General features: G+C 38.7%; 1 protein-coding gene and 1 pseudogene across 2 annotated transcripts; one reads left to right on the forward strand and one right to left on the reverse strand.

The window, feature by feature from the left end:
* Positions 1 to 22: 22 nt before the first annotated feature.
* METTL6 (methyltransferase 6, tRNA N3-cytidine) lies at positions 23 to 16222 on the forward strand. 2 transcript variants are annotated; one of them, XM_077130085.1, is made up of 6 exons: positions 23 to 194; positions 972 to 1347; positions 2083 to 2217; positions 5719 to 5889; positions 14550 to 14691; positions 15921 to 16222. In XM_077130085.1, exons 2-6 carry the CDS (start codon positions 1123 to 1125, stop codon positions 16100 to 16102), a joined length of 855 nt encoding a protein of 284 aa, XP_076986200.1. In that variant the 5' UTR covers positions 23 to 194; positions 972 to 1122; the 3' UTR covers positions 16103 to 16222. The 2 variants fall into 2 exon arrangements, with proteins under 2 accessions (XP_076986200.1, XP_076986201.1); XM_077130086.1 differs by lacking the exon at positions 2083 to 2217.
* Positions 16223 to 23185: 6963 nt separating this feature from the next.
* On the reverse strand, positions 23186 to 24581 carry LOC143657555 (uncharacterized; annotated as a pseudogene).
* Positions 24582 to 27767: the final 3186 nt, after the last annotated feature.

Here is a 27767-nt window from a genome sequence, read left to right on the forward strand (position 1 = left end):
AGCGAGACTGAGGGATTTCCGGTGTCGGGGAGGGACTTAAGGGTTCGCGGCGGATGTAGCGGGCGAGGTTTCATGGCGAAATAACTCCGGCCTTAGAATCCCAAATCGAGGTCCGCAAGTCTGTCTTGACCCAGCTCGGGTTTTCCTGTGGCGGCTCCTAAAGTTCGCCTCCGAGCGCTGGTGCTGGCTGAGGGGTGAGTGTGTCAGGCCCTGGGTCAACAGATGAACCTAGAAATGCTGAGGGTGGGCCTAGAGCGCACGACTAAATTAGTCCGGGTCGGATAGCTAACATGGCCAGCTCTCTGCAGCCCTAGATGTCCGCAAGTGGGCTCAGTTCATTCAGAATGTCCTGGGAGACCTGTGTACTCAGGACCCTCTGCTACGCATAACTGGGTATCTTCTTCCCCTTCGTGCCGTGAAGGGGTGTGGGAGCTTCAGTTTCTGAAAAACGACGCCCCCTCTGGTTCGTACGACAGTCTCGTGTGAGTGGGATCTGAGACTTAGAGACTCGGACCACCCGGGCTTATCTCGATGTCACCGAGCAAAACGGAGTCTTGATCCTGCAGACCTTGGGAAACGATGATCCTACTTCTATCTGGCAACCCACCACCGCCTCCTGTTCAGCTTTCGTTGTTGTTAAGTTATTCCCTTCACAGGCCCTGAAAATTGATGAGCATTTTCCCCCAAGGTTTTGTATTCAGATCTTGAGAGTGTCCTTTTTCACAACTATATAAATTTATTGTAAAAATTGACTCATTTTGTCTTGAATTAGAGTTCGGTGCATAAGCCAGGCCTGGCCACTGGATGGTAAGCCGTTTGAGGGCAAGAAGTATATCTTGGTCTTCTTTGTGACCTTTCGTAGCAGAGTTTTCTGTAGAATGAGCATCTAGTAAATGTTTGATGAATTGGTTGCAGCATCTTAAAGAACTGTTCTAGAATCATTAGCTAGACTCGCATTCTTTTTTCTTTAGAAGTCCCTGGTGCTTCCTGAGGCGCAGGCGAACCTGGCATAGGGAAACTCATCTGAGAAAATCCTGCCTCTGCAATATTATGGATTCTTCCGGTTAAACAGGGGTGGAGAATTTTCAGCAGTGTGAAGCACATTGTGGTCAACTTAATGAGATGGCTTCTTTGCAAAGAAAAGGGCTACAGGCAAGGATTCTCAGCTCTGAAGAAGAGGAGAAATTGAAAAGAGATCAAGCTTTGGTGTCTGATTTTAAACAGCAAAAGCTGGAAAAAGAGGCTCAGAAGAACTGGGATCTTTTTTACAAAAGAAATAGTACCAATTTCTTCAAAGATAGACACTGGACTTCCAGAGAGTTTAAGGAGCTAAGATCATGTAGGGAGGTAAGCTAATTTTGCACCTTATATGGGCCATTCTACATTTAAAATTTGTAGAGAGGAGTGCTTTATTGCATTCCCTGAGGATTGGGGAGTAGAGAGTTTATGAAGCCTATTAAAATGCTTTGTACCTTGGGAGAGAAATAGAGTGTTTAATCTCACAAGGGGTTTCATTAGTTTTCGGGATGTGTAATGCATAGAGGAGGTAAGTGCAGTAGCCGTTTTCTATTTAAAGTTAATCTGCAAGTTGTAAACATTAAATTTATACTGACTGACTTCAGTGACAGAGTAACAATATTAATAGTCATTGTTAAGGAACACTCATCATAGCCCTTTTCTAAGAATTTTACAGATTTTCTAATTTATGCCTTATGATAACTCCATGAAATAGTGTTATGTTTATTATCCCCACTTGCAGATGAAATTGAGGCACAAAGCTGTTTGATTTGCCCAAGGGATAGGACATGAGGATGAGTAGAGGAGTTGGGATTTGAATGCAGGCAGGTTATTTAGTTCCAGAACTTGTTCTTTCAGCCATTAAGCACTTTTTTTTCCTCCACAACAAAATACCCAGTACTTGAATAGTTGAACAACAAATGAGGTACCTTTATTAGCTTTTGGGCATTTGTTCACTTGCCCACGTCATGGGGACAGAGACCTTGTCTCTTATGTTCTGAACCTTCTCATTTTTCTTCCTTGTGCGAATGTAATGTGCTGTATCTTTGAGTTCTCTTTCCCTAGTTCAACGATCAAAAATTGACTATGCTTGAAGCTGGCTGTGGAGTTGGGAACTGTTTATTCCCACTTTTAGAAGAAGATCTGAATATCTTTGCTTATGCCTGTGATTTTTCTCCAAGAGCAGTTGAATATGTTAAGGTTGGTGCACCATCCTTGTATTGTTATGTTTGTTTTCTTAGGCTTGTGTGATCAGCTCTCTGTATTCATTTGCCTAATTCCAGTCCACTCCCCAGACCTAACCAGCTATTATCACTATTAACTATAGTTTTCATTAGAAACACAACTTTATTTAGAAAAATAGAAAAAAAGACACTGTATACTTTTTCTCAGATTTAATGATTATAAGCAGTTTGCCACATTTACTTCGTCTGTAGATTTTTTCCTTTGCTGAACCACTTTAAAGCAAATTACAGATGTCAAAACACTTCACTCCTAAATATGTCAGTGTACATCTCCAGAGAAAAAGGAATTTTTTTGACACGACCACAGTGTGCTTTTCATATCAGTTTGCCAGGCTACTGTGACAAATACCATACAGTGGGTTGGCTTAACAGCAGGAATTTATTGATTCACAGTTTCAGGGGTTAAAAATCCATAATTAAGGCATGAACAATGAAATGCTTTCTCCTGTAGCGTTCTGGTGCTTTCTTGCTGCAGTCCTTGGGGTTCCTTGGTTTTCCTCCTGTTACATAGCGATCTCTCATTCCTTGTATCTGTTCCATATTTTAATTTGTTTTTCTCTAATTACCAGTGAGGTTGAAGACCTTGATAATGTAGATAAGCATTAGTTTTTCTTCTGATGTGAATTCCTTTATTCAGTATATATTTACTGAAAGCCTGATATGTGCCAATTACTGGGGTTAATTAGAGAACAAACCAGATGAAACATCACCCCCTGTGCTGATATGAGGCTTGTATTATAGTAGAAATCTGTTCATAACCTTTGCCAGTTTTTCTACTGTGTTGTCATTTTCTTCCTTGTTTTTAGGATATATTCTGGATATTATTGTTTCTGTTATTTACATGCAAACATTTTCTTCCAATTTATCCATTGTTTTTCAGCATTGTTTATGGTATCTTTTTTCTTACACAGACTTTGTACTGTCACGTTTCTTCTTTTTTTTTTTTTGAGGTGCTAAGGTTTTTCACCTTGTTTAAGAGTTCTTTATTCCCCAAATTTAAATATAAACACCTATATATTTTTGTAATTTTGGTTATTATGTTTTATAATTAATCTTGAAAATTTTCGACCATTATTTTTCTTCAGCTCCCATTCTCTGTTTCTCTTCCTTCTGGGATTTCAGTTACATATGTGTTATACCATCTAATATTGCCCCACAAGCCTTGGATGCTCCATTCTGTTTGTTTCACTTTTTTCTCTTTGTATTTTCAGTTTGTATAATTTCTGTTATCCTCTGTCTGTCCTGTGTAGTCGGGTCCACTGATGAGCCTTTTGAAGGCATTCTTCATTTCTGTTACTCTTTCTAGAATTTTCATTTACTCCTTCTCCTAGCTTCCATCTCTTATCTTTCTGATAGCTTTTATCTATTTGATCATGCATGCTGACTACCTTTTCTATTAAAGTTTAACTTTAATCATAGTTATTTTAAATGCCCAGTCTAATAGTTCCACTATCTCTGTCATATCTGAGTCTGGTTCTGATGATTGCTTTGTATCTTCAGTCTGTGTTTTTTTCTTGCCTTTTGGCATGCCTTCTACTTCTCTGTTCAAAGCCAGACATGGGTGATAGACACTGAAGTAATAAGGATTTGTTATATTCTCATCTGGAGTTGGGCTGTATTTGAAGCTCGTTGTTGTTATAGTTACCAGTGTTGGGATTTATTTTTTACTGTGGGCAGTAGAGACTTTGGATTCGTCTAGTGACTTTGTTTTTGTCTCCCCTCTTGGCTTTGGGTCTGCCTTTTGTGCCATTCCCCAGAGAGTGTCAGTTTCTTGCAGCTCTCCCACTGTTACTATTACTGGAGAGTTGTGAAGTGTGGTAGGGGGTGGAAATAGGGGAACATTCTCTAATGTGTGAATTAGGTCTCAATTTTTGAATTGTACAATGGGCCTTTGTCTCAGGGGTTGGCATTCTCAAGTGTTTCTGACTCTCTTCAGGAGTAGAGCTTCCCCCACCCCAAGCTGCAGGGAATATTCACCAGTGTCCCAGTCTCAAGGCCATTCTCCTTATGAATTAAGACTGGGTCTAGAGGAGTAGTTTTCATTTCTAGTCTCTGAGGTATTCTACCCTTAGACTGCAGGTCTCAAATGACCTTCCCCAAGGCAAATTCAACCTTTTCTTCCTTAAGGGGTATAAGGAGAAGCTCTGGATTCTCAGCATCCTCCTGATGAGAGCTGGGTGGAGTTCTGGAAGAAACATCAGCTAATCTCTATGACTTCAGGTCCCCCAGAAGCTTCATACTCTCAAGTTAGCCCAATTTGGCTCCAGCAATTTGTCAAAATTTCTAGTTTAATCTTTCCAGTCTGAAAGTTTCTGCCTCAGGTAACGTAAGCAAATGCTTGGGTCCTCTGTCTCCCCGAAGGCATCTCTCTCTAGAATTTGGGTTGGCTGGTTGTCCTGTGACCTTAGTTTCCTGACGGATATACAAAAAGTTGTTTCTTAGTTGGTTGTGCAGCTTTTTTCTTGTAATGATGGAAGCAGTATCTTTCTATCTCTCTACCTTTCCAATCCAAAACCGGAAGTCCTTTAATTCTTCCAGAATTCTTCTGGGTAGCCATTTATCATCTATCTTTTAATATATACAATACTTAACTCCTTATATACATGGGTCTGTTTCTGGACACTTCTGTCCCACTAATCTGTTCCTATTCCCAAATCACATTGTTTTTTTTTTACTACATATATCTCCCTTTTCATTGTTCTCCTTTTTAAAAATTCCATGTGGCTATTCCTAAAGATTTTTCTCATGCAGATGAGTTAGATTTACCTTGTCAAATTTCTAGAAATCTATTGGGATTCAGTTGAGATTACATTGGATTCATAGGTGGAATTACAGGTAGAAATGACATCTTTTCAATGTTGAATCTTCTCATTCAGTAGCTGTATACTTTTTTTTTATTCAGGTCCTCATTTACATAAAAGAAAGTTTAATATTTTTCTTCATAGTACTCTTATACATGTGTCAAAGCCCACCAACCAAAGTGTACCAGGAGCATACCCGTAGTCAAAAAAAGCTAGGTTTATTTGGTTTGCTGTTTAAGGGAAAATATACCTCAGAAGAACTATGGGAACGTCTCAGAAAGGCAAGTTGGAAGGACTTCTCTTAGAATTTGGGCTTGTACTAAAAGATTCTATGGAAGATTAGGAAATGGAGGCCAGTTTTTCATTAACATCCCTTTGGAAATAAATGCTTCTAAAATACTCAGTTTTGAATATGCAACAGGCTATTCTTTCCTCAATTAAAAATGATTTGTTGAAATGAAATCCTACCTCTTAGAACACTATTAAATATTACATCCTTTATATGAAAATGTTTAGAGTTCAATTTTACTTCTTCACAAAGTAATTGTTCGTAACAGTATATAGGTAGAAATAAGATCTCCTTTTGATGCTATATTTTTCTATGTATATCAGCATATTTGTTGGATTAAAATTCTTTTGTTTTTCCCCCACTCTAGCAAAGTCCTTTATATAATACAGAAAGATGCATGGTTTTCCAGTGCGATCTGACTAAAGATGACCTTCTGGAACATGTACCCGCGGAGTCGGTGGATGTTGTCATGTTGATATTTGTTCTCTCTGCTGTTCACCCTGATAAGATGCACCTTGTCTTAGAAAATGTTCGCAAAGTAAGTAATTTGGGGTCTGCAGTTGAGAACTGGACACCCCAGTCCTTTTGCTTACCTTCCCTCCAGGGCTTATATGTAATCTAGATTCAGTTTCCCTGTTCTCCCCAGGAAGGCTGTATAATCAGTGTGTAGCATAAAATGTCCTCTCTGTGTTCTGGTTTGTATGGCTGTGGCTGATCTCCAGAACTTGGCCAGCCTTAGAGGAAGCATGATTATTTATTTACCTGGGATCTGTGGAGTCATGCTGTAAGGCAAGAGAAAGAATGGCATAGTGGTCAAGAGCCTAGAGTTTGGAGAATTTGTTGAAGGACTTCATCAGAGTTACCACCTTACAGCCTGCCCTACAGACCTTGGACTCTTACATTCCCACGGTTGCCCAGCCAGCCTCCCCTGAGAGGTTGTTAAGAACCTTCACAGGAGTTACCAGCTTGTGGCCTGCCCTATAGACCTTGGACACTACATTCCCACGGTCATGTGAGATGCTTTTATAAATTTTGTATCTATGGATATCTCCAACTGATTCTGTTTCTCTAGAGAACCCTAGCCAATATACCATACGTCAAGACCTGGCCCTAAACCCACTTTTTTTTAATGGCCTTCCTTCATCATCTAAGATAGAGTGTTGCTCCCTCCTCTGAACTCCAAGAGAACCTTCTATCTGTACCAGTTGCTGGGGACTTAGGTTTTCATTATGTCATTTGTATATAAGTTGGCTTCTCCAGATTAGAAGCTAGAGGGAAGGGCTTTTTCTTTTATTCTTTATTTGAGTCTCTGCTTAGCTCCTAGCCCAGCAGTATACAAATATTTTCTAGTAGATAGTTGCTCTGTGTATTTTTTTCCCAATTCTTTCTTTCCTTTTAATGAATCCATTCAACAACTATTTACTGAGTGCCTATACTGTGTCAGGCAAGTAGTTTTTCATACATTTGAATAAATCCATGAACAAAAAATTCAAAAAAAAGAGTGTACAATCTGGAGTCAGAGTGCTTAGATTTCAAACCTGACTTCACCACTTGGGCAAAGCAAATTACTTTACCTCTCTGAGCTTCAGTTTCCTTATCTGTAAAATGTCTGAGTAATAGTACTGAGATCATAGGATTTGAGAGGGATTAAATGAGATATATAAAGTGCTTAGCACAACACCTAGCACGTAATAAGTGCACTTTGGAAGTCAGCCATCATTACTGTCGTATTTATTACTGCCATCACTGTTGTTATTAGAACAGTGAGAACCCAAGCTGCAGTGGCCACTAGGAGGCTGCCTTAACACTCAAGAAGTAAAGTGTCCTTTATTAGTCATGTGACTCAAGATGAGCCACCTCATCCCTTCTCTGAGCCTCAGTTTCCTTACTTTTAAAATGAGGGTGTGTCTCATTCAAAGGGCTGTTGTGAGATGCAGGTGAGGTCATATGTGTAAGGGTGTTTTGTAAACTGGTAAAGGTCTCTTATGTACACAAAACAGCTGGTAACAGTGTTGGTTGATTTAAAAAGTCAACTAAACAAAGAAGTTTAAAATGGTACAATCTTATCATAAACAGTTTATTATAACTTAAAAATATAGAAATATTCATTCATAATTCTTTTGATGTAAGGCCAAGGCTTTGCATTGACTAGAAGACCACTGACCATCTTTCTTACATAAGCATACACCCAATGGAATTTTGGTTTCCTTAAAAGTGGAGCAAGAACTTAAAAACAATTGAAAAGTAATCCGAAGGCAGAATTTTTTATATTTTTACCAAGACTTTCAGTTGATTCTCCCATACCTAACTGACAGTTTGTTCAGTACTTCTTTATCAAGCCTTTCTAGAGTATTAAACTTAACTTTTCATAGAAAGTAAAAATGCTGTCTATACATATTCATATTTCGTTGTTTATATATTCTCTATAAATAATGTATAATTATATAGTTATATATTTATATAATTATAAAACCAAGTACAACTGGCAAAAGCCAATTTGGTAACAAACAAAGGTAACTCTTGGTAAGCATGCAGCTTACCCGGGGCATCAAAGTACAAGGATGTGTGGCCTAAGCCTGCAAGCTTCAAATGGTCAGTGAGTCATGAGCTGCAGTCATTCTGCTTTCTGAGCTCCAGAGAGGAGAGCATTCAGCAAGTTGAAAAAAATAGATGTTGGTTAAAAAGCTTCTACTGTATTTAGAGCTATACATTGAAATTTAACTCTGGTTTTAATTGTTTTAAAATAAGTAGTGAGGTAGAAATTTCAAGATGCTGGAAAACTATTAGGGAATTATTCTCAGTTAAAACAACATTTTTAAAAATTTGGATGTTACCGCACAGGTTTTAGCCCTCTGCCTATGAGGTTTTGTGAGATTTCTTCTTGTTATCTCCATCCTCTGATCTGAGCAGATCAGAACCCAACATACATCCATAAATGGGCATGAAACTTAGGCTTGGTAAAGAGGAAAGTGAGGGTATCTGGGAAAATGGTAGGATCAGTGGTTTGGAGGGCTATGTGAGGGTGAAGGATTATGAATGGTAGAGAACTACAGAGAAAGAGAGCTGGAAAGGTGGAGTGATTTGGATGATCTTAAAAGTATGGAGGATTTATACTTCTTCATGTTGATCAGGTCTGGGATGCTGCCATGGAATGAGTGATTTGTGTGGGTGGAAAATAAGATTTTGGAAGAGATGCTCAGATCATTAAGAGGCCCAGATATCTAGAAGGACAATCCACACAAATATTGGAAATGTCCAGAATTAAAAATGGAATAGCATGGAGGATAAGACAGTAAGCCAGAAGAGAAACGCATTGTGAAATGAAAGGAAATGATCCTGGGACTGAGAGATGACAGTAATGATAAGGGATAGTAGATGATGTAATTGCATTACCAGAGATTTACAACTCTGGGTTTTTGAGAGGAGGAAGAAGAATGAACAGAAAGTAACAAAGAGGAGCAAGAAGAACACCGGGCCGCATCTCTAGGCTCAGTGGTGCAAGGGCTATGGGAGAAAACGTATCCATAACTGAGAGGTTACAGGGAAATTGTGTCCTTTGGACAGCTGTGTTTCTGGTAGAATAAGAATGTGAAGGGAACATTCAGAAGAAATTGTAGGTACCAGTGATTTCACTGATGAGTGGTTTGAGGAATTAGGGAGGAGTGGCAGATAGGGGACAGGTAAGGAGTATCCGGAGCCTTATGGAGATTAGAGTATTCACTCAGTATTCTTCAACGTGAAATGAAAGTCCTAGCAAGCTAAAAAAGACAGGAAATAAGAGATTTAAGGATGAGAAACAAAGAAACAAAACCCATTATTTGCAGACAACATAGTTTTCTAACTAGAACATGCTAAAGGAATTGCAAAATCTAAGAAGTAATAAGAGTTTTACAAAGAGGCTGGATAAAAGACCAATGTGTAACAATCAATACTTAATACAAAAAAAATGTAATTTAAAAAACTTCTCAGAATAGCAGTATAAAAATAAAAGTTACCTATGAATAAATCTAGCAGATATATATAAAACCTAGATGGTGTAAATTATATAACTATTGAAGAAAATTTATGTGGTAAGAAATACTGTAGATTCATAGATAAAATTCATAGATAAATTTTATATTGTAAAGATTGTCGGTTCTCTTTTATTTATACTGTGCAGTTCCGATAAAAATCCTGACAGGTTTTATTTTTGTATTTTAGGGGTAGGGGTTTGTTGTTGTTTGAGGAAATTGACATGTTGAATCTAAATTTTTGGAAAGAACTAAGGCACAATAATAGCTAAAATATTTCTGAAGAAGAAGAATGAGTCAGGAGAATTTATACTTTGCCAAATGAAAGACTTAACAGTAGTGCTACAGTAATTAAGATAGATTGGTGTTGACAGATTAGATAAATTGACCTTGGGAATGTGATTGAAAGCTCAGAAATATATCCACATATATATGGAAATTTAAATATGATGGGGGTGCCATTGAAGATCACTGGGAAAGGAAGGGCTGCTCAATAAATGGTGCTGGGACCATTGGTTATTCATGTGGGGATGAAATTTGGTTCCTACTTTACCTCCTATAGAAGAGTCATTCTCAGGTGAATTAAAGACTCTAAATAGAAAATACAACATTTTAAAACTTCAGAAAATGTAGGAGAAAATTTTTCTGCTGTCAGAGTGGGGAAAATTTTCTCAAAATCTGAACAAAGCATTCTAAACATAAAGAATATTATTTGTGTTATGAATTATAATAAATAAGGAGTTTATTTTCATCAAAAGGTAACACAGAAACTGAAAAGACAAGTTGGGAAAAGAAATTTATAACCCGTACTACTAAAAAAAGGTTAGATCCAGAATGTATACGGATTCTGTATATCAATATGAAAGACAGACACTGAGTAGAAAAATGAGCATATTTGGTGAGTTAACAAATGAAAAGATAACCTCAGTAGTCTAGAACTGTAAAATAAAGTCATAATGAGACACCATTGGGCTAGCAAAATTAAGTCTGACCAAGTCAGGTATGGATCAGTAGTACCCTTACACTTCTCTGGTAGGAGTGTAAATAGGTATAACCACTAGAAATCAATTAGTCATAATTTTGCAGAGTCAATTTTGATATTCATGTGATGTAGCAGTTCCACTCCTATGAATATTCCCTAAAGAAACTTACCTATGTGTACTGAGATATAGAGGGTGTTCATGGCAGCCATATTCTTAATAGAAAAAAACTGAAAATAACCCAGAAGTCCATCAGTAGAGGATATATAAATTGTGATATATCAAACAAGGAATAGTGTATAGCGCTGAAAGCACACATAGTGATACAGACTCATTTTCAAAAAGCAGGTTGCTACAGGCTGCTTAGAGCTGGATACCATTTTTGAGCAAGACTTCCTACCCTCCAAAAAAGCAAGGCACTGTTAAATAACACATTTCCAGCCTGGTGGATCTCTATGGCAGGGGTTCTTACAGTTTTTATGCCATGAACCCCTTTGGTATGTACCCCTTCTCAGAATGTTTTTAGCGGCCTAAAATAAAATACATAGGCTTACAAAGGAAAAGTATTAGCAAGATCTAAATGGTAGGTCTAATATCAAAATTTTGAAGTACTGATGACTGTAAATCGAGGTATTTACAACAACTTCATGAAGTGAATATATTTGTAATTTCTAAAATGTTTTGGTGCCCACATTTATAACTGAAGGAATGCTAAATAAATTTCACTTAGAGTAGTGAAAATAAAGACGAAACTTTTTTTCCTACCCACGTTCACAGACCCCTTGAATCTAACCTTAACTCCCTTTTTTTGGTCTGTGGATTCAAGATTAGGAAGCCCTATTCTAGAGAAGACAGCGAGTTGATATAGAGGAGAAGCCTAAGTGTTGATAATTTTCTAGTTCTTTAGCTGGATGGTATGTTCAATTTATAATTCACAGCTTACATTATATTTTTTGTATTTGCTTGAGGCTTAACATACATTTAATAAGAAACCAAATCCTAAGTGTACGGTTTATCTGTTTATACACTTGTGTAAACAGCAACTAGATAAAGGACAGTTCTGGTGTCCCTGCAGATTTTCCAGTACCCCCACCCTCTCCCCCACCCAGAGAACTCAGGGAACCACTCTTCTGATCTCTTTCATCATAGATTAGTTTTGTCTGTTGTTGAACTTCTTATAAACAGGTAAATAAAATATGTTAAATATATTGTAGTAGCTATGACATGTTAATTTAAAAAAGGAAAGAAAAAAAAAATCAGTTGAGCTATCCCAGGCTGCACCTGGCCCCTGGGGTAACCTTTCTTTAATAACAAATAAGAAAGGATTCTGCAGCAGTCCTCTTGTTTTTTACTCTCCAATAGAGATTGTTTTTCACCTAATCTGGAGTTAGTTTGCCGAAGCATAGTGAGTGATTTGTTATTTTGAAATCATGTGCTTTATCAGGAAATTACCAGAGAGAAAGGCAGTCTCTTGGCCTCTGACAATAAGATACCTGGTGGGCAGGTCTAAAACCTTGTATGAACAATCACAGTAATAAGTTGTAATATAGTCCTTGTTATTCCGGAATCGGAACATTTGATAAATTAAATAACTGCAGAATTTTAAACTGAAAGAAAATTTTAAAGTTAAATTTCCCTTGATTTTAGAATAAGATGGTGAAGTAAAAATAGACCAAATCTGTCATCAGAAAACCTCATATTTAGATCTTTCCTATGCCATTGACTTGTCTTGAGACCTCAGGCAAGTCACTTGTACTCTGACCCTTACTTATTATAAAGTGGGTTTAATAGAACCTAACGTGTGCACTTCTCAGGGTTATTGGACGAGTGTAAGAATAGGAGTTTGGAAAATGCCTGATTAACTATATAGTGCCATGATCAAAGGAAGCATTAGTGTTGTAATTATTATTTTACAGATGAGAGAACACATTCAGAGAAATGAAATTACTTGCTCAACAGTATTCAACTAGTTAATGAAAGAACTGGGATTTGAATCAAGATTTCCAAATTGCTGAGTGAGTGTTTTTCCCGCTATCTCAGGCAGCTTTTCCTTCCTTCTGAAATGAATGTTTTTCTCATGTGAACTAAATTTTTCAGAATTTTCTTAATTATTCACATTTAAAACAGCATTTTTTAACAAGATAAGATTATTTTTATTCATGAGGCTCTTTACATTTAAAATGGATGCTAATATTGATAGGAAATTTTATTAAGTGAGAAAATCTGCTAGCGCACTGGAAAGCATTGAGCACTATGCTTTCATATTTTATTCAGGAAGAGGAGATATAGCAAACTGCATTTAGAAAAGTTGACAGCACATCACACACTTTCCCAAGGAAATTAAAATTCTCTTATGGTAGGTGGCACAAGTCCATTTTTTTTTTTTTTTTTTTTTTTTTTTTTTTTTTTTTAAAGAGAGAGGGAGGAAAGGAAGGAAAGAAAGACAGAGAAGGAAGGAAGGATGGAAGGAAGGAAGGGAGGAAGAAAGGGAAACATTTTCTTATTTTTTATTATATTTTGTTTGTTTGTTTGTTTTTTACATGGGCTGGGGCCGGGAATCGAACCGAGGTCCTCTGGCATGGCAGGCAAGCGCTCTTGCCCGCTGAGCCACCGCGGCCCGCCCACAAGTCCATTTTTAAATGCTTGTCTTAAAAATAATCCTTTGGGGCCATGGTGGCTCAGCAGGCAAGAATGGTTGCCTGCCACGCCAGAGGACCTGGGTTCGATTCCCGGTGCCTGCCCATGTAAAAAAAAAAAGAAAAAAAAAATCCTTTGCAAACTCTAGGATCTATCCTGTAACCACTATTGTTTTTTTATTTCTTTGCTTTGTATATATGTTATACTATACAATAAAAAAAGTTAAAAAACAAAGAAACAAAAAAGCTCTATAATGTGGCTGTCTTCTATTAAAGTGGACAGTGGAGGTGGTGAGAAGAGGTCAGATTTATGAAGGATTTTAAAAGTAGACTGGACATACCATACTAATACTGTGGATCAGAAATGGGTGGGATGGGATAAGGAGTATTCTGACAATTATGTCCACACCTTGTTAATCTTGCCTTCTAATTTTTTTTTGTTGTTGTTGTTGTTGTTTTTTTTTGTTTACATGGGCAGGCACCGGGAATCAGACCCGGGTCCTCGGGCATGGCAGGCAAGCATTCTTACCTACTGAGCCACCGTGGCCTGCCCGCCTTCTAATTTTTGAGATATCTGCTCTCTGACACTTCATCTCTGAAAGGCTCTAGTGTAGGACCCACTACTTAGTCCTAATATTGGTTCTCTTCCTAAAACTATTGCACTTTGACCTAGGATCTCTGTTTCCTCTTATCAAGAAGTCCAGCAGAGCCTCTCTTTTCTTATCAGTAGTGCAAAGGGAGCAAATCCCCCTTTCTACTCTACCCTCTGCATCCCCACCAAGGCTAACAGTGATGTCTGATTCTACTCTGAGACCTTTTGACCTAAGTGTGAGTCCTGACCCCCACCACCCACCCCCCACCTTCGTAAGACTGTGTGATCCTGGTCAGATCACTTGGCTTGACCTCTTCAAGTGCTGGTTTCCTCATCACACGTGAGGATAGTCATCACATTCTTTTCTGCCTTCTGGAACGATAGTGAAGATCCAATGAGATAATGTCTGGTAAGCTGCAGAGGGCTAGGCATCGACAAGTTAGTTTAGTGGCATGCATAATGGGAGCATAGTGAAACCACAGCAAAACTCAGAATGAGGAATGCCAGCCGAAATCAGTAAAAAGCCAGAATTACATAATTTTTTTTTTAAAGAAACAGTTTGAGCACAGGATCACGTACTAGGAGAAAGCTAATAAAATGCTGAGAGAATGTTTTGCCGTTTAGAGGTCCTTGAATGTGTATTAATAGAACAAGATAGTTGTACTTTTCATTATTTTGTTTATTTATTGTGTTTAACATTTTACATATAACCCTGGATCTTCCTGTGCCCTTAGAGGTGCTCAAGAAGTGTTCCTTCAATATTATGGGCCTCTGCCAGACCATTCTTACTTATTCCTTTGATTGGCAGGCCCTTTTTCCATCATATTATATGGGTACTCCAGTCTGGCCCCTTTCATAATTATCACAAATTCTCAATTAATCCCTCAATTAATTGGATCTTATTTTTAGTAAACTTTGTTTGACTGGGTTCTCCAGATTTTTCTCCAGACTTAAATGCAGCTGCATTTTTTGTTTTACAGGTATTAAAACCAGGCAAATATGTCTTGTTTCGTGACTATGGACTGTATGATCATGCCATGCTTAGATTTAAACCTGGCAGCAAACTTGGAGAAAACTTTTATGTTAGACAAGATGGAACCAGATCATATTTCTTTACTGATGGTAAGATAAATGGAATCTAGGTTTAAAATATTTGATTTTTTGTATCTGTTTCTTGATTGAATTACCATTGTAATGCTGGTTTAGGAGGGAGTTGTGGCTATCCTTAGCACGCATGCCCAACCAAGAAACAAGCTTTCCCACGCATGCCACTGAGAGCCCCTAGGATGACAGAGGCATGGTTCCCATTCATTGGGAGCTCACAGGCCTTCTCCGGGGTTACAGGGTCTAATCATGTTTCTAAGTCCAGAGTGATGAACAGGCCTGACATGCCACATGGATGCCTTACTGAGAACTGTGCTAGCAAAAAGGAATGAGTGGCGTCAGGGTAGCAAGTCAGATGCTTCACTTTGTTTAATCAGAAATAAAACAGATAGGACAATCGGGTCCTATTTCCCTTGAGATTACTTTCCCAAGTCATAGAGGTGCTTTAACCTTGGTTCAAAGCCTATCTAATAATCTGGACCATAAGATAATAGATCTTTCTAAATTGTTATTGCAAACCCTTTTATTTCTTGAAATGAAGTGTTCTTTTAAAATGAAACTAAAAGTAAATTATTTACGTTATAACTGCAAAATCGTAAAAATGTTAGGTGGAAATTAAAAGGATGCTTTAGGGTTTCTAATGCATAAAATCTGATTAAACCAATTGTAAATAATTGAGAAGATGCAACAATATCTGCAAAGTGTTCAATGCATATTCTTTGGAGTAATGATCTCAGTAAGAGCCTTTATGTATGTTACAAGCCATTTATTCTATTGGTTTCATTTAACATGTAGCGACATCTTATGTAGATTAAATTTTCCTATGAGTAGAACAGCATCAGATAATTTTCCCTCTGTTGATAGATTTTCCTTCATGTTAGGATAAATGAAGTGCTTGATGCAAACAAATTGAGCACATGCAGACCTTGTATGAATATAGCCTGTTTAGAATTTTATTTGTATTTACTCATACTTTTAATATTTGGGGTCTTATGATAGTAAAAGATCCTTAACCTTTTCTGATTAAGTTGTATTTAATTGGAGGTTACTATTTAAGCATAAGATGATAAACATGTGGAAAGTAGGAGTGTTGATTTCTCCCTCCAAGAAAACAAAACCTTTAAATTGTAGCATTGAAATTTCCATTACATTAAAAAAAAAGACTCCGGCTTCCGCTCAGCCTGCTTAACCACTGCAAAGTGTATGTAACATTATCAGTGAGCCCTGTTGATCTGCTTGTCTTCCAGAATTCCTGGCTCAGCTCTTTATGGACACAGGTTATGAAGAAGTAGTGAATGAGTATGTGTTTCGTGAGATGGTAAATAAAAAAGAAGGCCTGTGTGTGCCAAGAATTTTCCTTCAGAGCAAATTCCGAAAACCCTCAAAGAACCCAGCTCCTGTGATCTTGTCCCCAAGTCACAAGTCCTGACTTTTCTGTAGGTGGTCTGCCTTTGAAGAGGAAAGTTAAAAATAATTCTTTTAAAATTTTTATATTTTAATGCTTTTTAAAATGAGCATATATTATTTTTTTATTAAAAAGTAGTGTGTATATGTGTATGTGTTATAGAAACTGCAAGACATGAAAAACAAAGAAAGATTTATGGTATAACGTAATTTATCTATGTTGTCCAACTAAAAAATTCCACAAAGGAAAGAATAAAGAACTCTGCAGTTCTTAGAGGAATCCCCATCATTGCTTGTGTGACTCTGTAAGTATGCCTTCAAGCAGCATGTCAGACAACCCTGTGGAAAAATGAGGCCGAAAGGACTAAAATAACAAATCCATGTGTATTTTTAGCCTGAAGGATTGTTCACTTTTTTTTTCCAATGTCTCATATTTGCCCATTTTTTCCCTCTTCAGTTCATTTTTGTGCCTCTTCAAGACCAGTATTCCACAAATACTGCTTCTGTTATGTCTGCACTTAAGATTCTACTGTGGCTCCCTGCCAGATTCTTTTTTTTCTTTATTGAGAACTAGCCACACACATATAGTCCAACCATATTATACAATCAGTAGCTCACAATATCATCATATAGTTGTGTATTCTTCACCATGATCATGTTTAGAACATTTGCATTACTCCAAAAAAAAAAAAAGAAAAAAAAGAACTCGGACACTCGGACATCCCATGCCCCTTACCCCTCCCTCTCATTGACCCACAATATTTCAATTTACCCTACACAATTTGTGCCCTTTATCTCCCCTTATTATTTATTTCCTTTTTTTTTTTTAACTCATCTGTCCATACCTTGGGTGAAAGGAGCATCAGACACAAGGTTTTCACAATCACACAGACACAGTGTAAAAGCTGTATAGTTATACAATCATCTTCAAGAATCAAGGCTACTGGAATACAGTTTAGCAGTTTCAGGTACTTCCCTCCAACCACTGCAATACACCATAAACTAAAAAGGGACATCTGTATAATGCATAGGAATAACCTCTAGTATAAGCTCCCAACCCTGTTTGAACCTGCCTGATTCTTGAGACCTTTGTAACTGTGCTAGCCCCTGGCCATGCTGTTTGTCCCAGAGAGGGAGGGAAAGGTCAACCCTCCATCCTAGGTCCAGTGCAGTTTCTGCAGAAATAAGGAGAATATCCAGTTTAGAGGTAGAATGTCAGAAATGAGAAGGGACATTAGAATGTACTGTCCCATCCCCTGGTTGGGAAATGAAGCAGTGGTTAGGGGTAAGAGATTTGGCCAAAACTACATAGCTAGTGTCATGGTAGAATGTGGGGAAAACCCTACACTGGTCTGATTATTTCTCAAGCTGAACACCATATAATGACTTATTTTTTTGTCCTCAGACGTTGATCCTGTAAGCCTTTATGTTTTCCATTTTTTGAAGAAAGCTTTTTATGAGAACATTTTATTGAGGGCATTAATTTGTGGACTTTGGCTCTAACTTCAACTGGAGAGGAGGGGTCCCTGGTGGGGAGGGAGGCTGGAAAATAACCACAGCAGTTCTGTACAATCAGAATCCTGGTTCCTGGAGAGAAGAAGGACTGCTAACAAGGCTTAATGTGCTCGCTGGTATCTTAACTCGGCCCTCTGTCCTCAAATTTCTGGGAGGGGAGTGGTGCAGGCAAGAGGGCTAGGTTGGCCTGGACAGAGGGAGCAAGAGGAACTCCTATTTCTTGCTTTTTTAATTCCCTCCCCTTCCTTCGGGGGCCAAAAATGTTTATACTAGGTAAGAATGAAACTGATGTGGAACAGTGCAGAAGTTTGTCCTCTATTTTTTTCCTGAAATCTACTTGTGAAGGTGAACCTAGAGGGAGACTCAGGCCTTACCGAGCAAGGACCAGCCCCAGGCTCCTCCCTTCCAGTCTGTTGCTCTTCCCCTAAGCCCCCTGCACAGGAATCCTTTTACCCATTACCTCCATTTCATCCGGTCAGTGTTACTTGGATCTTAGAGGCTGAGCTGGATAAAGACAGCAGGATATTTAAAGTTAGGAAAGTGGAGAGCAGTGTGATGTAGTAGGATGATAATGGGCTTTTATTATTTAGAATTCAAGCCTTATCCTTAACTTTTTTGAATCTCAGATTCCTCATTTATAAAACAGGGATAACAGTACTGACCTGATTTAAGAATTAAAGGAAATAAATATATACAAATTATGGCACATAGTAGACTCTCAGTATATACAGGTGTAATTTACTTCAACCTTATATTTTTTAACATTTAAAAAATTCTCATCATACATATGCACAAATCATTAGCTTGATGACTTCACAGAAGTCAAGGAACCAGATCAAGAAATGATCAGCACCTCAAAAGCCCCCTGTATCTCTTTGCAGTCATTGTCTCCCCAAGGATAACCCATAATCTTGACTTCTTACACCATAGAGTAGTTTTTCCTTTCTATTTTTTTTAACTTTTTATTGTATAGACTAATATATATACAAAGCAAAGAAATAAAAAGGGAATAGTTTTCAAAGCATTCTTCAACAAATAGTTACAGAACAGATTCCAGAGTTTGTCATGGGCTACCATACATATGATCGTCATATTTTTCCTTCTAGCTGCTCCAGAATATAGGAGGCTACAGGGCTTAAATATTTTTTTTATCATCACAGTCGACTTTTTTCCCCCTTTTTTTTGTGAAAAATAACATACATACAAAATTATGAATTTCAAAGTACAGCACCACAATTAGTTGAACATATTTCAGAGTTTGACATGGGTAACAATTTCAAAAGTTTAGGTTTTTATTTCTAGCTGTTCTAAAATACTGTAGACTAAAAGAGATATCAATTTAATGATTCAGCATTCATAATTCATTTGTTAAATCCTGTGTTCTCTGTATACTCCACCATCACCTTTGATCTTTCCATCCCTCTCTTTATGGCAATTCTAAATTTTTCATATTGGAGGGGTCTGTCACTAATATAAGGGGTAGGGAGATGGAACTTTGTGATGTTCTAGAGAGGCTGGGCTAAGTTTCAGGACTTATCTGGACCAGGGACCTATCTGGAGGTTGTAGGTTTCTGGAAAGTTACTCTAGTGCATGGAACCCTTTTGGGATCTTATATATTGCCCTAGATGTTCTTTAAGATTGGCTGGAATGATCCTTGTTGGGTATTGGCAGATTATGATATGTAGTAAGCTCTAATTGAAGCTTGCCTAAGAGCAACCTCCAGAGTAGCCTCTCTACTCTATTTGAACTCTCTCTGCCACTGATACTTTATCAGTTATACTTATTTTCCCCTTTTGGTCAGGATGAAATTGTTGATCCCACTGTGCCAGGTCTGGATTCATCCCTGGGAGTCGTCTCCCACGTTTCCAGGGAGACTTTTACCCCTGGATGTCATGTCCCATGTAGGGGGAGAGGACAATAATTTCACTTGCAGAGTTGGGCTTAGACTGAGGCCACATTTGAGCAACAACAGAGGTCCTCCAGAAGTAACTCTTAGGCATGCCAATAGGTAGTCTAAGCTTCTCCGCTACCTTCATAAACTTCACAAGAATAAGCCTCATGATTGAGGGCATGGCCTATTGATTTGGGTGGCCCTAAAGTTTGTCACAGTATCAAGGGATTCCCTAATGGTAAGGTTTAATAATTCCATATTTTTCTCCCATCCCTCAGGGGACTTTTTGATTATCTATTTAATATACTCGATTTACAATAATATACACAGGATTAAAGGACCTCTTTTTTATTCTGTGCTCCCTGTGTTTCATTTGTTAAATGAGCTATGCAGATCGGTTGAATTAGATTATGCACTACAGAGAATTTCAGTTCCAGACCATACAAACTTTTCTTCCATTGGTCTCAAAGAGTATGCATGACTCTAAAATATAGACACTGTCTTCCTTACCCGAATGTTCTGAATTACTTTAACCCCAACCTGTTCTGACTTCGTTCTTATCTCTAAATATCAGGTTATATATGTAAAACAGCCTCTCAAAATCCAGAAATAATGATCACCACTCTGCACTTATGTGTCTGCTCTAAAAGCTTACAATCTAGGCCCCTGTTTTCTTATAAGCATTTTCTAAAGGTGACCATACCATTCTTGTTCTTTTGTTTCTGGCTTGTTTTGTCTCACCAAATGTCCCACATGTTTATTCACATCATTGCATACCTCACAGCTTTGTTCCTTTTTGTAGCAGCACAACCTTCGTTCATAAGTATACACTATTGTTCACCAAACTACTTCTCCTTCAGCGCATCCTTCAGCCACCTGTGTTCATCGGGCATCATGTAGAGGGCCCAAAGTCCACAGTCCATCAACTCTCAATTTTAAATAAGGTCGTTGTTCCAAGAAAACCAGTGAACACACCCTCATCAAATAAGAAACCTAAACATCCTCTTAACTCATGTCACTCTCCCCATTATTTACCTCTGCTGTTGCTGTGGTAGTCCTGATGGTTTCCTTTTGAACATAGCTGATAGCATGCAATAGCAGTTTTTCCCCTGTACCTTGGACTTAAACATTATACAAGAATCATATCTTTGAAGTAATTTTTGTGAGAACTAATTCATATTTCTAGTGTTAATCAGTGGGACATGTAGGGCTATACAACCTCTTTCAATCTTGTTCATCTTCAGTATGCTAATATTACAGGCCTACTAGAGAACCACCTTTACTCCTATCTATTCCCTTACACTGGAGTTCAACCTCATTAGCTAACTGTTTACCCATTTCTAGCTTCTATGTATCTCTAAGTCCTGTATATTCTGTATTATAAGCCTCTGGTTATACCTTTATGCTGGTCATAAAGTGGAATTATACAGTATCTATCCTTTTGTGTCCGGCTAACTTCAGTCAGCATTATGTCATCAAGGTTCATCCATCTTGTCATATGCTTCAGGACATCATTTTGTCTTTACTGCTGTATAATATTCTGTCATATATATATATATATATGACATATATATACATATATATATACATATATATATATGTATATATATACCAAATTTTGTTGATCCAGTCATCTTTTCATGAGCATTTGGTTTGTTTCCATCTTTTGGCAATTGTGAATAATGCTGCTATGCACATCAGTATTCAAATGTCTGTTTGTGTCATTGCTTTCTGCTCTTCTGGGTATATATCAAGTAATGCTATTGCTGGGTCATAGGGCAATTTGATGTTTACTTTCCTAAGGAACTGCCAAACAGTCTTCCGTAGTGGCTGCACCATTATACATTCCCACCAGCAGTGCCTAAGTGTCCAGTTTCTCCACATCCTCTCCAACATTTATAGTTTTCTGTTTGTTTAATAGCAGCCATTCTTATAGGTGTGAAGTGGTATCTCATTGTAGTCTTGATCTGCATTTCCCTTACAGCCAGTGAAAATGAACATCTCTTCATATGCTTTTGAACCATCTGTATTTGCTCTTCAGAAAAATGCCTATTCATATCTTTATCCCATTTCATAGATGGGTTGTTTGCTCTTCTGTTGTTAAGTTGTATGATTTCTTTGCATATCCAGGAAATCAAACCTTTGTCTGATATGTGATTTCCAAATATTTTCTCCCGTTGAGTTGGCTGCCTCTTCACCTTTTTGACAAAATCTTTTGAAGAAGCATTTGATTTTGAGGAGTTCCCAAAATCCTCAAAAGGATTTTGAGGATTTTGTTGTTCTTTGGGTGTAAAGTTTAGGAATTATGTTCTATTACTAGGTCTTAAAGATGTTTCCCTACATTTTATTCTAGAATCTTTATGGTCTAGTTCTTATATTTAGGTGTCTGAGCCACTTTGAGTTAATTTTTGTGTAGGGGGTAAGATAGGAATCCTCTTTCATTTTTTTGGTTATTGATATCCAGTTCTTCCATGCCCAACTATTGAAGAGACTATTTTGTCCCAATTCAGAGGATTTGGGGGCCTTGTCAAAAATCAGTTGACCATAGATTTGGTGGTCTATTACTGCACTCTCAATTTGATTCCATTGGTCAATACTTCTATCTTTGTGCCAGTATCATGCTGTTTTGACCACTGTGGTTTTATAATAGGTTTTAAAATCAGGGGCTGTTAATCTTCCCACTTTGTTCTTCTGTTTTAGGATGCTTTTTTTTTTTTTTTTGACTTCTAAAAAGGGAATTTATTACATTACAAGTTTACAGTTCTAAGGACAGAAAAATGTCCAATCTAAGGCATCTAGAGAGAGATATCTTGACTCAAGCAAAGGCTGATGGTGTTCAGGGTTGCTCTGTTGGCTGGGATGGCCCACATGGTGATGTCTGCTAGCTTTCTCTCCTGACTTCTTCAAAGAGCTTCTTTGGGGCCTTTTCTTTATGCAATTCCAAACATCTGGGTCTCATGTTGGCTCTGTTGGCTCTGTGGCTTTTTCAAAAATGGTTCCTTCTTAAGCAACCTCACCTTGAATGGTTGGAGACACATCTCCATGGAAACAACCCAATCAAAATGATCCCACCCAACAATATTTAATCAGGATTAAAGAACATGGCTTTTCTAGGATATACAACAGTTTCAAACAGGCACACACACTATGGCCTGTGTTTAGCTAAATGATAGTGCACAATGATTATAGACCTAGTGTTTCACTCCTGTGTAGTTCATTCATTTTATTTAAAGAATAAATTATAAATTAAGGAACTCCTATATTAAGTATAGACATAGAATTTCTCACATGCAATTTCTCTGGTTTGATTATCAGAGTGGTAGATTAGAACTCTCCACTTCCCTTAGATTTATCTTGTGAATTCTCTCATGTGGTATAACATCAGACCATCTCCTACCAGGCTTTGCCATATAGAAGACATTCACATGAATTACCTCCTGTGTGAATTTCCATATATTAACTGAAGTATATGGATGACTCGAGGCACTTCCATATTGATTACAAACATAGTGTTTCTTCAGTATGTGAGTTCTCTGGTGTGTTTAAAGGATAAAAGGATGGTTAAAGTTTCTACCATATTCAAAATTTTATAGTGTGAGTTCTCTCATTCCATCTAAGGTAAGAATATTGATTTAAGGCTCTCCCTTTCTGATGACATTCATAGGGTTTGTCTTCAATTTGAATAATTATATGTTGTATAAGGTTAGAAAATTAAGTTTTCTCAATATAAATGCTATTCTCAAGGTATCTGTCCAGTGTCTGTTCTCTGATGTGGCCGGAGGGCAGAACTATGAATGGAAGCTTTTACACATGGATGATATTCATGGGGTTTCTCTCAAGTGTGAGTTCTCTCATGTCATCTAAGATTAGAATTTTGACTGAAAGCTTTCCCACATAAATAGCATTTATATGGTTTCTCTCCAGTATGAGTTCTCTCATGTTCTCGAAGAGAACAACTTTGACTGAGGGCTTTTCCACATAGATGACATGTATAGGGCCTCTCTCCAGTGTGAGTTTTCTCGTGTTCTCTAAGGTTTGAATATCGTCCAAAGGTTTTCCCACATAGATGACATTCATGGGGTTTCTCTCCAGTATGAGTACTCTCATGCCGTCTGACGATATACCATTGTATGAAGGCTTTCCCACATAGATGGCATTTATAGGGTTTCTCTCCGTTGTGGTTTCTCTCATGTTGTCGAAGATAAGAACTTTGACTGAAGGCTTTACCACATAGATGACATACATAGGGCTTCTCTCCGGTGTGAGTTCTCTCATGTTCTCTAAGATGAGAATATCGACTGAAGGCTCTCCCACATAGATGACATTCATAGGGTTTCTCTCCAGTGTGAGTTCTCTCATGTCATCTGAGGGTAGAGCATTGACTGAAGGCTTTTCCACATATATGGCATTCATAGAGTTTCTCTCCAATGTGAGTTCCATTGTATTGTCTGAGGCTAGAACTTTCCAAAAAAACCTTAGCACTTTCATGGCATTCATCTGATTTACCTCTATTGTGATTCTGCTTATGTTGACTAAAAGATACCTGATCACTGAGGACTTTAGCAAGTGGTTTACTGAAATAAGGTTTCTTTGTCTTGTGAACTAATGCTTGTTGAGTCACTGTGAATCTGTGAGTGGAGTCTTCTTTTAAATAATTGCACTTAAAGGAATTCTTTTGAGTGTAAGATCTCTGCAATGACATGATGTTAAAAGTGTCTTTACTGCAGATAGGTTGCATGAATATAATTTCTTCTTTTTTAAAGGCACTTTTGTTGCCTGCACTCTGTTTTTTGAGAAATTGTATTCCTTCTCTCCACAATTCCTCTTCTTGTGGCAACTGGGAAAACACATCTGATTTGGAGACCTGATATCCTACTGAGAAAAGATGATTGATATTCTCCAGCATTACTTCTCTGAACAGCTTTCTCTGGAATGTATCTAGCAGGGCCCATTCTTCCTGGGTGAAGTCTACAGCTACATCTTTTAAGGTCACGAACTCCCATGGTTGCATTGTCAATAGCTCAGCTGACAACTGTCTTCCTCTGGGTTTTCTCTCACACCCAGACAAACAGTAGGTGAGAAAACAGTATTCATATTCTCCCTGGTACACTCTTTTCTCTCAAGAGTAATAAATGGGGGTACTGAGCTGCTTGTGAACCAGGAAATGTTTTCTTTATGCATAAGAGAGACAGCGTACCGCCTTTGCCATCTTGCCTCAGTCACAGCCACCCCGGGCGGCAGACGCCTCCGCTCTCTGTTTTAGGATGCTTTTATCTATTTGGGGTCTCTTTCCCTTTCAGATGAATTTGGTAATTAGCTTTTCCAAATTTTCAAAGTAGGTTGTTGGAATTTTGATTGGTACTGTGTTGAATCTGTATGATTTCAATCTTTTTAAATTTGTTGACACTTGCTTTGTGACCCAGCATATGGTCTATCTTTGAGAATGATCCATGAGCACTTGAGAAAAAGGTGTATACTGCTGTTGTGGGGTGTAATGTCCTATAGATGTCTGTTAAGTCTAGCTCATTTATTGTAATATTCAAATTCTCTGTTTCTTTATTGATCCTCTGTCTAGATGTTCTGTCCATTGATGAGAGTGGGGAATTGAAGTCTCCAACTATTATGGTAGATGTGTCTATTTCCCTTTTCAGTAATTGCAGTGTATTCCTCATGTATTTTGGGGCATTTTGATTCGGTGCGTAAATATTGATGATTGTTATGTCTTCTTGTTTAATTGTTCCTTTTATTAGTAGATAGTATCCTTCTTTGTCTCTTTTAACTGCTTTACATTTGAAGTCTAATTTGTTGGATATTAGTATAGCTAATCCTGCTCTTTTCTGGTTGTTATTTGCATGAAATATCTTTTCCCAACCTTTCACTTTCAACCTATGTTTATCTTTGGGTCTAAGATGTGTTTCCGGTAGACAGCATATAGAAGGATCCTGTTTTTTAATCCATTCTGCCAGTCTATGTCTTTTGATTGGGAAATTCAGTCCATTAACATTTAGTGTTATTACTGTTTGGGTAATCCTTTCCTCTACCATTTTGCCTTTTGTATTATATATATCATATCTGACTTTCCTTCTTTCTACACTCTTCTCTATACCTCTCTCTTCTGTCTTTTCGTATCTGACTTTAGTGCTCCCTTTAGTATTTCTTGCAGAGCTGGTCTCTTGGTCACAAATTCTCTCAGCGACTTTTTGTCTGAGAATGTTTTAATTTCTCCCTCATTTTTGAAGGACAATTTTGCTGGATATAGAAGTCTTGGTTGGCAGTTTTTCTCTTTTAGTAATTTAAATATATCATCCCACTGTCTTCTTGCTTCCATGGTTTCTGCTGAGAAATCTACACATAGTCTTATTGGGTTTCCCTTGTATGTGATGGATTGTTTTTCTCTTGCTGCTTTCAAGATCCTCTCTTTCTCTTTGACCTCTGACATTCTAACTAGTAAGTGTCTTGGAGAACGCCTATTTGTATCCATTCTCTTTGGGGTGCGCTGCACTTCTTGGATCTGTAATTTTAGGTCTTTCATAAGAGTTGGGAAATTTTCAGTGATAATTTCTTCCATTAGTTTTTCTCCTCCTTTTCCCTTCTCTTCTCCTTTTGGGACACCCACAACACGTATATTTGTGCGCTTCATATTATCATTCAGTACCCTGAGCCCCTGCTCAAATTTTTCCATTCTTTTCCCTATAGTTTCTGTTTCTTTTTGGATTTCAGATGATCCATCCTCCAGTTCACTAATTCTAACCTCTGTCTCTTTAAATCTACCATTGTAGGTTTCCATTGTTTTTTTCATCTCTTCTACTGTATCTTTCATTCCCATAAGTTCTGTGATTTGTTTTTTCAGACTTTTCATTTCTTCTTTTTGTTCATCCCATGCCTTCTTCATGTCCTCCCTCAATTTATTGATTTGGTTTTTGAAGAGGTTTTCCATTTCTGTTCGTATATTCAGAATTAGTTGTCTCAGCTCCTGTATCTCATTTGAGCTATTGATTTGTTCCTTTGACTGGGCCATGTCTTCAATTTTCCTGGTGTGATCCGTTATTTTTTGCTGGCATCTGGGCATTTAATCAGATTTCCCTGAATGTGGGACCCAGCAGGTTGAAAGACTTTCCTGTGAAGTCTCTGGGCTCTGTTTTTCTTATCCTGCCCAGTATGTGGTGCTTGTCTGTCTGCGGGTCCCACCAGCAAAAGATGTTGTGGCTTCTTTAACTTTGGAAGACTCTCACTGCTGGGTGTGTGGTAGAGACAGAGTAAAGGTTGTAGGTTGGTTTTAATGACTTCAAATTGTGAAGTCCTGGGATCTGAATTCCTTGAGAGAGGGATTCCACCTGAGTTGCATTTCACCCCTCCCACGGGGAAGGTTCAGATGGTAGAGAGCCCTGAAAGCAGCCTGTTTCTGCGTTCGGGGCAGTTGTAACCTATGTAATCCCAGCGCTGAGCCCAGAGGCAACGAAGCCTCTGTAGAAACAGCCGCAGAAGGCTCTGTTTCGCCCCCTTTCCTCTTTTTCAGTTAGCCCAATAGGCGACTTCCACCTTGATCAGTTTTGCCTGAGCTGAGGGCCTATTTTTAGTAGTCAGAAGTTGTACCACAACAATAGTTGTGCCACTATTGGTGTTAGGTTGGGCTCAGTTTCTACTACGTTGGAGACTCTTTCCTTTCCCTCCGGGAAGTCGCCTGTGGGGGAGGGGCGCCGGCTGCCACGGCTTGGGGAACTGCTGATCCAAGGCTCCCAGTCGGCCCGGGAAGCCGCGTGTGTGAGAGGGACTCCAGTCGCCGGCCGCCACGACTTGGGGAACCACTGATCCGAGGCTCCCAGCCGGCCCGGGAAGCCACGTGTGTGGGAGAGGCACTGGTCGCCGGCCGCCGCGGATTGGGGAACTGCTGATCCGAAGCTCCCAGCCGGCCCAGGAAGCCGTGTGTGTGGGAGGGGCGCCAGTCGCCAGCCGCTGTGGCTTGGGGAACCGCTGATCCTAGGCTCCCAGCTGGCCCGGGAAGCCGCGTGTGTGGGAGGGGCTCCAGTTGCCGGCCGCTGCGGCTTGGGGAACTGCTGATCCGAGGCTCCCAGCCGGCCCGGGAAGCTGCGCGTGGGGGAGGGGTGCCGGCCACCGCGGCTTGGGGAACCGCTGATCCGAAGCTCCCAGCCGGCCTGGGAAGGAGGGAGGGAGGGGCTCTGGCCGCCAGCCGCCGCAGCCCGGGGAAGCGCACGCCGCTCAGGGACCTCACCACAGCGGAGTCTCTTAGCCAGTCCAGCCGTTCCAGACTGGGGTACACTGTGT

Source organism: Tamandua tetradactyla, chromosome 15, assembly GCF_023851605.1.
Source record: "Tamandua tetradactyla isolate mTamTet1 chromosome 15, mTamTet1.pri, whole genome shotgun sequence".
Taxonomy (NCBI): Eukaryota; Metazoa; Chordata; class Mammalia; order Pilosa; family Myrmecophagidae; genus Tamandua; species Tamandua tetradactyla.